The 12,623-nt window shown below is 38.2% G+C and overlaps 1 protein-coding gene across 1 annotated transcript in view; it reads left to right on the top strand.

Moving 5' to 3' along the window:
* The window catches only part of SIPA1L2 (signal induced proliferation associated 1 like 2), a 93,008-nt gene extending 87,360 nt beyond the window's left edge, over positions 1–5,648 (top strand). The window contains exons 19-20 of the mRNA XM_026081536.1: positions 2,528–2,609; positions 4,409–5,648. Coding sequence (XP_025937321.1) covers positions 2,528–2,609; positions 4,409–4,555 — 229 coding nt within the window. The 3' untranslated portion in view covers positions 4,556–5,648. The remainder of the gene's footprint in view (positions 1–2,527; positions 2,610–4,408) is intronic.
* Positions 5,649–12,623: the final 6,975 nt, after the last annotated feature.

The raw sequence follows: 12,623 nt of genomic DNA, 5'->3' as shown, positions 1-12,623 counted from the left end.
TTCGCTAAATTAAATGCTCTCTCCCCCCCAAAAAGGGAGGGGACAGGAAAGGAAGTGGAGAGACAAAACTGRGAAAGATGGGTAATATGGGCAGACAAATCAAAACGGGAGGGGAAAGTCAACATGTCAATAATGTGAAAAAAGGAGAGGAGGAAAAAAAGCACTACTGCTCTGAAAATGTTCAGGTTTTAAAATTACATGTACTACATTAAAAAAAAAAAGCTCTTGTTTTCCTTTTTTTCTGTTTTCTGTATAAGGAAAATTAGAAAGAGAAATACTTATTCAAGATCAGCACACTGGAATGTTGAAATTGTCCTGACATCAGATATGACACTTGCAGGGTAGTAGTGAACACAGCCTTTTCAGGATGTAATTGTATAGTTTATTGCATGACCTTTGACTATGGAAAGTTTAGAATTTGATTGAAACTGTTCAGAAATTAGCCCAATGTCTGTAAGACCTGAAGAGCTGTCAAGAAAATAGAACATTGGGTGGAATTATTTTGGTCTAACTACTGCTTTATGAAAGTTAAGAATGACTTTTGCAGCTCATCAGCTGATAGGCTTTATTGACAGGGGACTGCCAAGCTTGTTAGCTTCAAAAAAGCCACTTAATGAGACTGTCTTGCAAAATAGTTGCTGTAAGAATAAAATTCCTAAAACTTGCTTTCAAGGCAAGCAGATCATGAAGTCACATCATGAAGAAATCAGTTAGAATTAGATCATGAATTACTAGACAAACACATCTTCCTTAAATCCTGATGTACCATAATAACCACATATCCCATAAATATTTTTGCCATCTACATGACCATACCAGGAAGCTTTCTCGAGAAACTCTATGAAAATGGGTCATAGGGTTTTATCTCCAAAAGCATGATGTCTAATTGTCTATATACATACTTCACTGTTATTTGTTGATAGACTTGTTGCCTTGACTGAACATGCCTTTAAATTGCTTCTGGAAAATGTCGTCTCTTGCAACCAGCATCAGAGCAGTTCCATCYAGGAATTTTGCAGTATAGCCAGAAAAAGTGCTCTCTCTGAAATAGGCCTCTAATACAGAGTACAGTTAGGTACACAGAATTTTGGCTGGTCACTTTGCACTGATCTACTGCACCTCAGAGTTGAATTTTTCATTGTATTCCTCCTATACAATAGTTTGTATTGTGCTTTTTTCTATTTTCATCTGAACAGAACAGAGAACAGGACCTATAACTCTGCAGTATGCAATAACCTTATCTGTAGCAAATGTCTCAGACCGTGCAACAGGTCTAACTTTTGCAACTGTTCAAGGAAATACATGAATACATGTTCAAGCAAAAATTACTACTTGCAAATCCATAATTTTCTATTTATACACAGAGAAATGAATCAAGAGAATTGTGACTGAGGGCTGAAGAAGACTTTAGTGTCATAACTGTCCTAATTCCTCACACCTGGTGCTCTAAGAGAGAATTAATTATACTCTTTTTTTTTCCCATCTTCTCTGTGTGGGGAGTTTACTTGTTTTAAAAATAGAGATTCAACTGTAGAATCTGTCCATTAGTACACCGTAAAAGAAGAACACTTCTTTGATTAGTTTTGCTTTTCAACTGCAGGATTGGAAGAAAGGAAATGGAGGGAAAATAAAGCTTTTAGTCTTCATGCTTGTTAGACTATCACATTTTAATTTGAACCAATTTTACACAACTTAACTTGCTTACATGGTAAAGCACATTTCTTTTAATGACTTTTAAGACCACATCTTTCCACCAGCTAGTGAGCAGTAAGGATTGCAAAAGGCTGTTTAAGATGTTCCACTTTTAACATTGGCAAACCTGTCCTATTTGCACACTTGCATGAAGCACCTGATTCAGCTTTGTGTACAACTACATATTCTCTCTTCTAGACAAAATAATTTACATTATGTCTAATTTCATCTATAACATATATGAAACTCTCTCCCAGAGTGCTCATTGTCATACAGAAAGAGAAGCTCTTCTCAGTATTTTCCTTCAGTCATGTATTTGATTAACCTGTGGCAATATTTCATGTGTTTTGACCTTTAAACAAAATGTTTGTCTTCATAAAGTCATAGGTTTATCTTTTACTGGAAATGGCACAACTGTAGACTAGACAAAAGAACTCTAACAGCTCTTTTGATTTGCCATAACTGCTGCTGCAGCTTGCTTCAGATTAGTACAGTCCTTATCAGAAAGCAGCTTGTTAACAAGTGTACTGAGCACACGATTTAGCAGTGGGTTTGACTTGCTCTGTGAAAGTATGTGCAAATAATTCCTAAAACATTCCTTCTTAAAATTATTTTAATTTCTCCCTGAGTAGCATGAGAGGCAGTGTCATATTTAGGGTATCGCAGCAATGGTTTATGCTTCAGCTTCCACTGTTTCTGTTTTCATCTGTATTTTCCCAGCTATCCCTAAACTGCTTTGTTTCCCTTGCTATCACTACAAGTATTATTCTGCAAAACCTGGCAGGGGGGAAATGTTTTTAACTCACCCAGAGTAAGGTAGTCGCTTACTTTACAGGGAACACGCTCCTACTACTCTGACTGGAAAAGTAAACCAGCTAGAGGTGATCCTCCGGCAGCTACAAACTGACCTGAGAAAGGTAAAAAATTACCAGCATTGTTATTCTTCAGTTTTAATAGCTATATTTTTATGCAGAGTTCATCAAGGGCTTGAAAAAAATACATCAGTTAAACTAGATAACATGAGGATAATCAATGAATTGTAGAGCTCAGTGGTTGGTCAGTACACTGAGGCGCAGAAGGTCCCGTGGAAATGGTTATGTAAACAAGTTGCTGCAAGGCTAACAGATTTACAGGTCATTAACTACTCCAGAATAGCCCACATACAGTCATATCCCAGAGTGAATATGAGGTACTTTATCTCCATTTCATTTATGGTATCTTGGATTTAACAATGGATGGGAATATGCACACAGGCACTATTGTTGAGTAGTTAACACCAGATTTGTCGTCTGTGTTGCCTTGTGGTAAATGACCTGGATGAAGGGACAGAGTGCACCCTCAGCAAATTTGCTGACGATACAAAACTGGGAGGAGTGGCTGAGACACCAGAGGGCTGTGCTGCCATTCAGAGAGACCTGGACAGGCTGGAGAGGTGGGCGGAGAGGAACCTCATGAAGTTCAGCAAAGGCAAGTGCAGAGTCCTGCACCTAGGGAGGAATAACCCCATGCACCAGGACAGGTTGGGGGTTGACCTGCTGGAAAGCAGCTCTGCGGAGAAGGACCTGGGAGTGCTGGTGGACACCAAGCTAACCACGAGGCAGCAATGTGCCCTTGTGGCCAAGAAGGCCAATGGCATCCTGGGGTGCATGAGGAAGAGTGTTGCCAGCAGTCGAGGGAGGTGATTCTCCCCCTCTACTCAGCCCTGGTGAGGCCATATCTGGAGTACTGTGTCCAGTTCTGGGCTCCCCAGTACAAGAGGGATGTGGCACTACTGGAGCAAGTCCAGCGAAGGGCTACAAAGATGATTAGGGGACTGGAACATCTCTCTTATGAGGAAAGGCTGAGACAGCTGGGACTGTTCAGCCTGGAGAAGAGAAGGCTGAGGGGGGATCTCATCAACATGTATAAGTATCTGAAGGGAGGGTGTCAAGAGGGTGGGGCCAGACTCTTTTCAGCGGTGCCAAGCGACAGGACGCAAGGCAACAGGCACAAACTGAAACACAGACAGTTCCATCTGAACATGAGGAAATACTTCTTCACTGTGAGGGTGACAGAGCACTGGAACAGGTTGCCCAGAGAGGTTGTGGAGTCTCCTTCYCTGGAGATATTCAGAAGCCACCTAGATACAATCCTGTGCAATGTGCTCTAGGTGACCCTGCTTGAGCAGGGGGGTTGGACTAGATGATCTCCAGAGGTCCCTTCCAACCTCAACCACTCTGTGATTCTGTGATCTTGATCATTTAACAATGATTTGACCTGTGCCTCATTTACTGTCTAATTCCTGAGCTGGAAACAGTACCAGGACTGCTAGAAGAGACCACGTTTGGTAAGAAAATAATCCTGTAAGGGAAATTTCTGAAACCAGCTATATTTCCTACTTAATATATGATTAAAATCAAATTTCTGTGACTTGACCCCTCAGGTATCATTTGTGATACCTRAGAGCTTCTTATTCTTTTAGTGCTAGAGTCTTTTGTTAAATGAACTTCTAAAATTCTTGTATTGAAGTAGAATCTAGTTTTCTTTTAGCCTGCAATATTTTCTCTTCAAAACAACATTGGAGCACATTTTGGAATTCAGATTGCGGTTAGTAGCTGTCACAATGGATTAGGGAGCTTAACAAAATATAGCTGTATGACTTACACGGAAATATTAGCAACAAAAATAAATGTCATCATGGCTACTCACTTGATTCAACTTACCTTTTATTAACCAGGAAAAACAGGACAAAGCAGTTCTCCAAGCAGAGGTACAGCATCTGAGACAAGATAACATGAGACTTCAAGAGGAGTCTCAAACGGCAGCTGCTCAGCTGAGGAAATTTACAGAATGGTTTTTCAATACGATAGACAAAAAATCCTAATGTTTGGGCCCTTTGAAAATCCTTACTTCAACAGTGTAACAGCTGTATTTTTGAATTAGAGGGGTAATAATTTCACTGTGTTCACAATCCATTTTAGGTGTTTCTGCTATATTCTCTATCCAGCTTCATTCATTTGAACAGGAGAGAAAACTGTGGTAATCTGTCTTTAAATTCATATGAAGAAAGCAGAGAATAGCAGATGTTTGTTTGTGTGAAGATGAATGTAAAAATTATTGGTGTCATTTTAGACATTTTTAGAAGATGCTCTGGCTGGGGCTTGCCTGCAGAGGAATATTTGGGGTTTTAGTTCCTGCATTTCAGGTGCATTGGTGAAGATGTTAAAGCAATTTACATTAGCTTGGGCTTCAGTATTGTAAGATAAAAAGAATAACCAGACATATACTTTAATGTTTAAAAGGTGCTCTATTTTTTGTATGTACAGTAGTTTTATTTCCACAGTCCACATTGTCATAGCAATAAGAATGGAGGTATAGTGAATAGTCACAAAGCTGTGTTTATAAAATGTTAGCACTGATGTGTTTAACACTAGTTTGGATGCAGATACATTAGAGATTATTTATTTGCAGGAACAAATGGTGCCTGAATATAAACAGTGTTCTGATTTTCTAAAGATGCATATGCCTTGTAAATGGCTCACAGGGGTTAGCCCACTCCCAACTTCAGTTACTTTTGTATAGTTGATGTTCAGCTAAAACAGTTATACTGCTTAACTATTGAAATCATGTATGGTGTGAGCCAGCCAATCAATTGTACAATGCCAAATTTGTTTATCTTTGTACAGAAGCTTTGATCAAGTGTCTTGTATTTAACACCTTTATTTAAGCTTATTTAACCTTAAATTGTTAATTTTATAAAGTTTGTTTTATCTGCACTATGGTGAGGTCAGTTGGTTGCAAGTTGTAATATTTTTAGCTTGCCAAGACTGTACTGAGGAGTTCTAGAAAATTCTAACAATTGGATGCTGCTAGTACACAACTGATTTGTTTGTATGCTTTAACATTTTTAACTGTTTAATTTGAAATGAACATACATCTTGCTTTTTTAATAAATGTTAAAAATATAAATCTGAAAATTACATTATCTTTTATTGTCTACAACCAATGCCATCACTACTAGCTCAGGTTTCTGCTCAGTCCACTGCGAGTATCACCTTCACCTGGAATCCCGATTACCTGGCTTCCCAGTCCAGAGAGAGTCCAGCCCTCGAGAGCTCCCTTGTTCACATTATGAAAGCTGAGCTCTTTGCTGTGTGCTGTCATACAGCTGAGGAGGTAGCTTTACAGGTCAAGGGACAAAAGCTATCATCTTGAGTGTTCGCAGGCATCGATTAGTTACCTAGGAGAAAAACTGCTTTACCCCAAAATATATCCTAAAGAAAACATTTTCAAAAGGTGTCAGATTTTCTCTTATTATTTTAAATTAATCATAACAGCAAGTAGCTTGCCATCCACTTGTGTCTGCAATCAAAGATTTGATTACAGTGTTAGCATCTGTGAGATGTGAAAGCAGGATGATAATAGCTTGGACTATTTTATATTCCTTTTATTTTGCTACGGTTTCATATATAGTAATGTGCCAAAAAGTATAGTTTTTACAAGATGAAGTGAAGCTAATGAGCATCTTTGAAGTTATGCTTCTGGGAGAAGAAATAGTTAAAGATTATGGTTGGATCTCAGTTTCCTTTCAGTAGCTCAATGCATTCAGGCAAAGCTGAAGAAAATCACAGAATATTTCAAATATATATTCAGCTGATACAAATAATAGTCTGTATCCATTGTTACTATATATTGGCTAAGAAACATTTTTGTAAGTTGAACAAATGTCTGCCTCTGCTATAATAATTATTCTGAATGACTTCTCTTAGGAAGGGTTATAAATAAGCAGGGAATCAAGGCTTTGGTATCCTTATTTTGTATAGTTGATGTTCAGCTAAAACAGTTATACTGCTTAACTATTGAAATCATGTATGGTGTGAGCCAGCCAATCARTTGTACAATGCCAAATTTGTTTATCTTTGTACAGAAGCAAATGCAAAAGACTATTTTGTCTTTGTACTTTCCATCAAAAACTCTGACTCTTAAATACCAAATAATGTCCATTAAGTTATATTAACTTAGAGTAATTAAACATGGCAGTCATGTGTTCCACTAAAATCTGATTTAAACACCTTGCAAGAGTCATTAGCAAACCCATCTGGCTGGAGACCTTGCCAAATAGCAGTGCTGAACAACTTGCACAATTTGTCTGTGAACGTGTGTCTTTGAGGATAGGTTTATCCTCTTTGAAAAGCTGCACTACTGAAATAAACTTGAGAATAAACTTTTTCTGAAGGGATGCTACTGAGTTTGTATTAGAGTTTATTAGTACAATGTTCATTTCACCATTAGTCTCTTTATCTTTCAGTAATTGAAAACACATTATTATAATTACCTATGCAAAAAGGATTTTCAGTAGTTATCTTTCTTATTTTTCCATCCCATATTTTGAAATATTTTGTTTCCAAAAGTGATAGAAAACTTTGTCTACAAATCTCTTAGTCCCTTTGGTGAGCAGTTACTCACTAAAGCGATTTTGTTGGAGGCAAGTGGTTCTTCCTTAAGCAACTTTCACCGGGAGAAGGAGTTTTTAGTCTGGCCTGGTACTGTTTTTATGATGTGCGAATACAGTGTTTATCAGAGACCGTAATTGGATTTGACATAGGTAATGTGCATTTTGTTGGGCACTTCTGTTATCTGATTTTTTTAGAATAATCCTCTCAGAGCAACTTATTGCTAACAAAAAGGCCTCTTTTAGTGAAGTAGAGGCAAAGGCTGTCTACTTTAGCAACTAATGTGGAACACGAGGAAACTTTAGAGTGTTGAGGACCCAGTTTTGGGGGGTGGGAGGAGTTCTTTCAGACTATCTTGTCCATTCCCATGACTGAAAACCCTTTAGTGGTTGGAGTGGTTCATTAGGTGGGATCTGGTTTAATTTCATCTGAAAAGAATCTGGGCTCTAAAGCCAATCCACAATATGAACCCAAGCATATTAAGCGGGGGGTGACTGGGAAGTTCACTTCAAAGACATGCTCCTGATCTGAACTAAAACAGTAATATGGAAGTATTTTAAATGTCAGCAAAGCCTTTCCAGCACAACAGGCCATGCTGTGAAGTACTGAGATTGAGAAACCAAACATGTGAGCCAACTCGGGCGTTTACTTCTGTAAAAGGGACAAGTACAAATCATGGTAAGATCATGAAACGCTCTGCTTCTGCCTTAAAAGTGAGACCCTTAATTTCCATGCAGATCCATACTGAAATGGTTCACAGACATTTCTCACAATGTAGACCATATTTTAGTAAATGGTTTGTTTTCTGAGACTGCTATTACAAAGATCACAGATAATTTTTGGTGTTTTTCTATCTCTGAGAACATAATCATATTGTAGATGCCTATTAGTAGAAATGTGATAGCTTTATACAGAAGCTTTATACATCTTCTGTGCCTTACTTAATATAAATTCCCAAATTAGTTCTTCATCTTTTTGTGCCCAAAATCCGGTTGTTTGGGAAAAAATGCTTAAAGTATTTGYAATATAAACAAACTAGGCTATTGTAGGGCAATTGCATAGAAAGCAGTTTTTAGTCTGCAAAAAAAGAAAAGGGTTGTTACATGCATTATACTGTTATTGCAGCATTTCTTGAGCTCTATGCTGTAATTTTGGTTCTAACATCGAAGAAGCTCAGTGAAATGCAGGAGCTAGTGTTGTATTATTTGAAAGCATCAGAAATATCAAATTGTTGCCAGACAAGCTATTCTTTACTCCAGCTTCTCTCTTTCACTGCAAAGACTAGCAGGAAAAGAATTTCAACTCAGAAGTAACATTTTGCAGACAAAAGCTTGCTTCTGGATGCTTGGGAGCAGGTTACGCAAACTGAGAGGGAAATACAGACTTTAGCAATCCTGGAAAAGACTTTGGCAGGAAAATAAATCTTAATCTGTGCACTGTTCTCAATGCACACAGGTTGTGTTTTTCATTCTATTCCCCCTGAAGCACACTTCCTCAGAGTGAAAAGAAAATTCTACTCCCCACCCCTTGTTTCCCTGCTTTTCTCTTGGGAAGAATCCAAGCACGTGAGCCAGAAGGAAAACTTAGTGAGCTCCAAAAGATCCCTGATCTGGACAGCCAGGGACCAGGTCTGTGTGGGATTAGACAAAGCCATAAAGAGGCAGGTCCTAAACATTTTGTAGTCTCTGCTTCTATATAATTCTCCATGGTGGCTGTGGAACAGAAAGCAAGGCAGGTACAATTCAATCTAACCTTGCAAAATGTGGATCTTTGCTTTTTTGCAGACTCTTATGTTACTGTCTTTTCATAGTGCTAGATTTCTGAATCAGGTTTTTAGTCATAAGTAAAGCTGCCAGCCAAGAATGTGCTTTTCCAGCCTTACTGTAGCAAGCAGTTTTCTGAAATCTTTACCAGGGAAGCAATGAAAGGAAGAACAGGGGAGGAGGGAAGTGCAGAGAGCACGTTTTCTTAGGTTTTGTCTTGTTTCTCCTTTCAGACAGGCAAACAACATTGCTAGCTGTTGCAGAAAATTATGGGGACACAGCAGGACCAGAAATTGGAATGAACGGGCAAAATTTCTTGTATCCTTCCATTTTAGAAATCCCTCAAAGATATCAAACATTTCAGTGTTGGAATCCTATTTACTTTACTGACTTCTCTAGGGAAATAGTTTTATGTCCTTTATTGCATTTTTAAAAACGTGAGCCTTTTCCTCTGCTGAACAACAATATTTAAAGGCTGCTTTGCTATATAGCATCACAGAATTAATCTAGTAATAGTCACATTGACCTTGTCCTAACTGGAACAAACTGAGGCTGATACATGAATAAAACAAAGGAGTTAGTTTTGCAAAAAAGGCTATAAATTTGTTTCTATGTGCCTGCCATACAATAGTAAATCATTAAATCTCAAAAGGTGAGAAAAACGTGGATGGACTTTTTCTGAACAGTGTCATAAAAAACAATGCATTATTGAATATGCTGTTGATATCAGTTCAAATGTCCTTGTGTCTAGACATCAGTTGGGAGTGCTTAAAAAAATTGGAGGAAAGATGATGGAGATTAAGGAGGCAGGAACGTGTTATGTCAGAAAGTGGGGGATGTGAAATACACCACTGGAAATCATGGGCAATATTGAGCTGTGCTTTTATTAATGAGGGATGACTCTATCTATACCAAAACACTAGAACTTTAATAAAATTGGACATATATAATGTAACTTGTTTATTTTTTGTAAACCCACTGTTTGGAACCCGGAAGCAATTGTGGGAATACCTCAGGAAAAGTTATTGTCATGAGTTAGCACTGACCAGAAATCTGACAGAATTTGGTTTCCATAGAGCTGGGACTTAATATCTAAGCAGTGGTACTTGGTCAGACTGAACTTGCATTTAAAGTGTTAGAAGTTTGCTGCTTACCAACTTTGTTTCCTATCTGAAGCTTGTGAAGGTATGTGACTTTTTGAGTGACTAACAGAAAAATAACACACTGTAGGGTGGCCCAGTACTAAGCACTAATCTAGCCATTTGGGGTTCTCATTACCACTAGCACTGCAGTCTCGCTTCCAGCTCAGAAGGAACTTTGGTAGATAATATTTTCTTAAGAAATCTTTGTGGAAACAAGAAAGATACCTGCATTCTGAGCAGTCCCATGTTTCTCCTTCTACATTGGCATTTTATTCAAGGTGATGGACATTCCTTTCACAAACCCAATAAACAGTGTTTCGTTTCAACAAGAAATGTTTCTTTTGTGTGCAAAAACAGTGCTCCAGGAGCTATAATTTACCACTAGTGCAAAATGCATGCAACTTTAAGCTGTTTGTGCACAAGGTAGGTTAGGTTGTTCCCTAATAGGTTTAAAAATGAATCTGTATCTGAAATTTATGGCTGTTAACTATATTCTGCCACACAGCTCTCCAATTCTTGGTCTTCCCTTCCTTTGTTAAGAGTTTCTCAGTAGGGGCTACAGTAGGGGCAGCAAAAAGCTGCTTCACTTAAACTTGGAATGTCTTCACTTGGTGAACAATACATTTTTTTAAGGATATGAACATCTTTTTCTTTCCTATACATTCTCCTGTCTTGAAGCTTAAAGAGGAACTTCAAAGTGGCTCAGCACTTCAACAAATCAAAGCCTGTTTACTTAAATACTTGTATATGAGTGGAGGACCTAAATATAGGCACTAATTAATATAAAAAGTTGTTCAACATTCTTTCAGTCAGCATACAGGCCAGAGCCAACCTTGTTTTCAGTGAGGGAAATGCCATTCTATCCATTCCAGTCCACTTTGGCTTGGACAATGAGGAATGAAGCATCTGCCGTTCAAAGGAGAGAGCAAACGATGGGCTCATTACTATGTATTTTAATGTCGTGCAGTCAGCAGAAGCTGTATATTGTTTAGACAGAAATACTCCAAATGGCACCATTGAACTGGACTGTATTTTGTGGGCTTGTATGTACTGGGTGGTTGATTTCTTTGAACATGTAGGCAAATCCAGTTTCCCTGTTACATCCAATTCCTCTGTTGTAAATCAGGATTAATATCACTGAAATTACTGAAGAGAGTAAAACTGGCACAAGTGAAAAAGAATTAGTCTCTGTGTGGAATGGTGAATTATATCCAAACCCTGCTTAAAAATGAGGTCAAATAATTAATCCAAAAACAGGATATGAAAATAAAATTGAAGTCTTTCTTTATTAACCATGACCTCGGTAGTCCACAGTTTGTTGGCTCATTGATTTCTAATGTTAATATGGTTTAAACTGCTTACTAAGCTCTGAAGAATGTTCTTTCAACAGAACCATATCTATTAAATGAGTCATTTGCTCTTTAAAACTAGAGAGCTTCACAGCACAGCATGCAGTAAACCTCCTAAGGTCTCGCCAATTGTCCTGCAAGATTGTTGATATTTATACTGAGAAAAGGGATGCTGACAAGAGAGTTTCATCATCTCTAAATAGCCTTATTAAGGTTCATGCATAAAATCCTCTTGGAAACTCAAAGTGTGAATTCTTGCTAAGACTGTGTATAGGTACCTTCCTTTCAAGTCTGTCCTAGTTTGTTATTGCAAAGCAACCCAGCATAGTTCAGCTGCTGCTTTTTTGTTATAAAACAAACATGAAATAGAAGAGACTTTGAAAGAAAGCTAAGGAGAGAAAGTGAAATCAGTTTTCAGACTAGCACAGATGAGCATCCATTTTAAATATTTTATAATATCACAGTAATGTTTTAATAATCCTCATAGAGAGGAAAAAGGGAGGAATAACTAGGCTTGCGTATTGAACAGGCCAGTGATAATTCCTGAATGCACCACATGTTCTCCCAAGCCGTGCAGACAGCAAACCACATTACAGTAAATGAGTAACAGTCTGATACTAATGACTTGTCCACATGTTTTAGAAGAAATATATTACAAATTCCCTCCATAATTCCACTATTTTTCAGCTCAAGGAAAGTTTTCAGAAATACCCAAGCTGCATTTTTTAAGTGGTGTGGAAATGCTCACTTCTTCTTAATGGTATAAAGTTCCTGAACCCCTTAGTCAGAGTCATGAATAAGACTTAGATTGCTAAGCTGTTCTGACAGGATCCTAAGATGCTCAGAGCTTAGAGGCAGATATTCCTACACCTTTTCCTTGAAGGGAGTATGCCAGAAATACCAAAAGGGCTTTCAGTCTCTAATGCTGGATTTAATTAGAATACAGATGAGAGCAAATTCTGACAGAGATACTCCGATCCTCTGAAGGACAGAGATTTTTTCAGTGTTCAAAAATAAATCTTTGCTCCCTGCCCATGAAGACTTTTTTTTTTCTTTTTTTCTCTTGCTTGCTCTGTGAAACTTTGAGCAGCTTCCTGGATTGCGCRGTCCCATCTGACACGCCAGGAAAGTGTCATTTTCCCTGGCTGGCAGCCTGAAGGTTGTTTATGAGTCTTCGTCACAAGCAAGCCTCCTGTTCCTTTCAGAAGCCTCTAGTCAGCCTGCAGGCTCCCTGCTCTCTGTCCC

This window comes from Apteryx rowi, unplaced genomic scaffold, assembly GCF_003343035.1.
Source record: "Apteryx rowi isolate R43461 unplaced genomic scaffold, aptRow1 scaffold_552, whole genome shotgun sequence".
Taxonomy (NCBI): domain Eukaryota; kingdom Metazoa; phylum Chordata; class Aves; order Apterygiformes; family Apterygidae; genus Apteryx; species Apteryx rowi.
The sequence above is the reverse complement of the archived record's forward strand: the minus strand, read 5'-3'. Positions and strand labels throughout refer to the sequence as shown.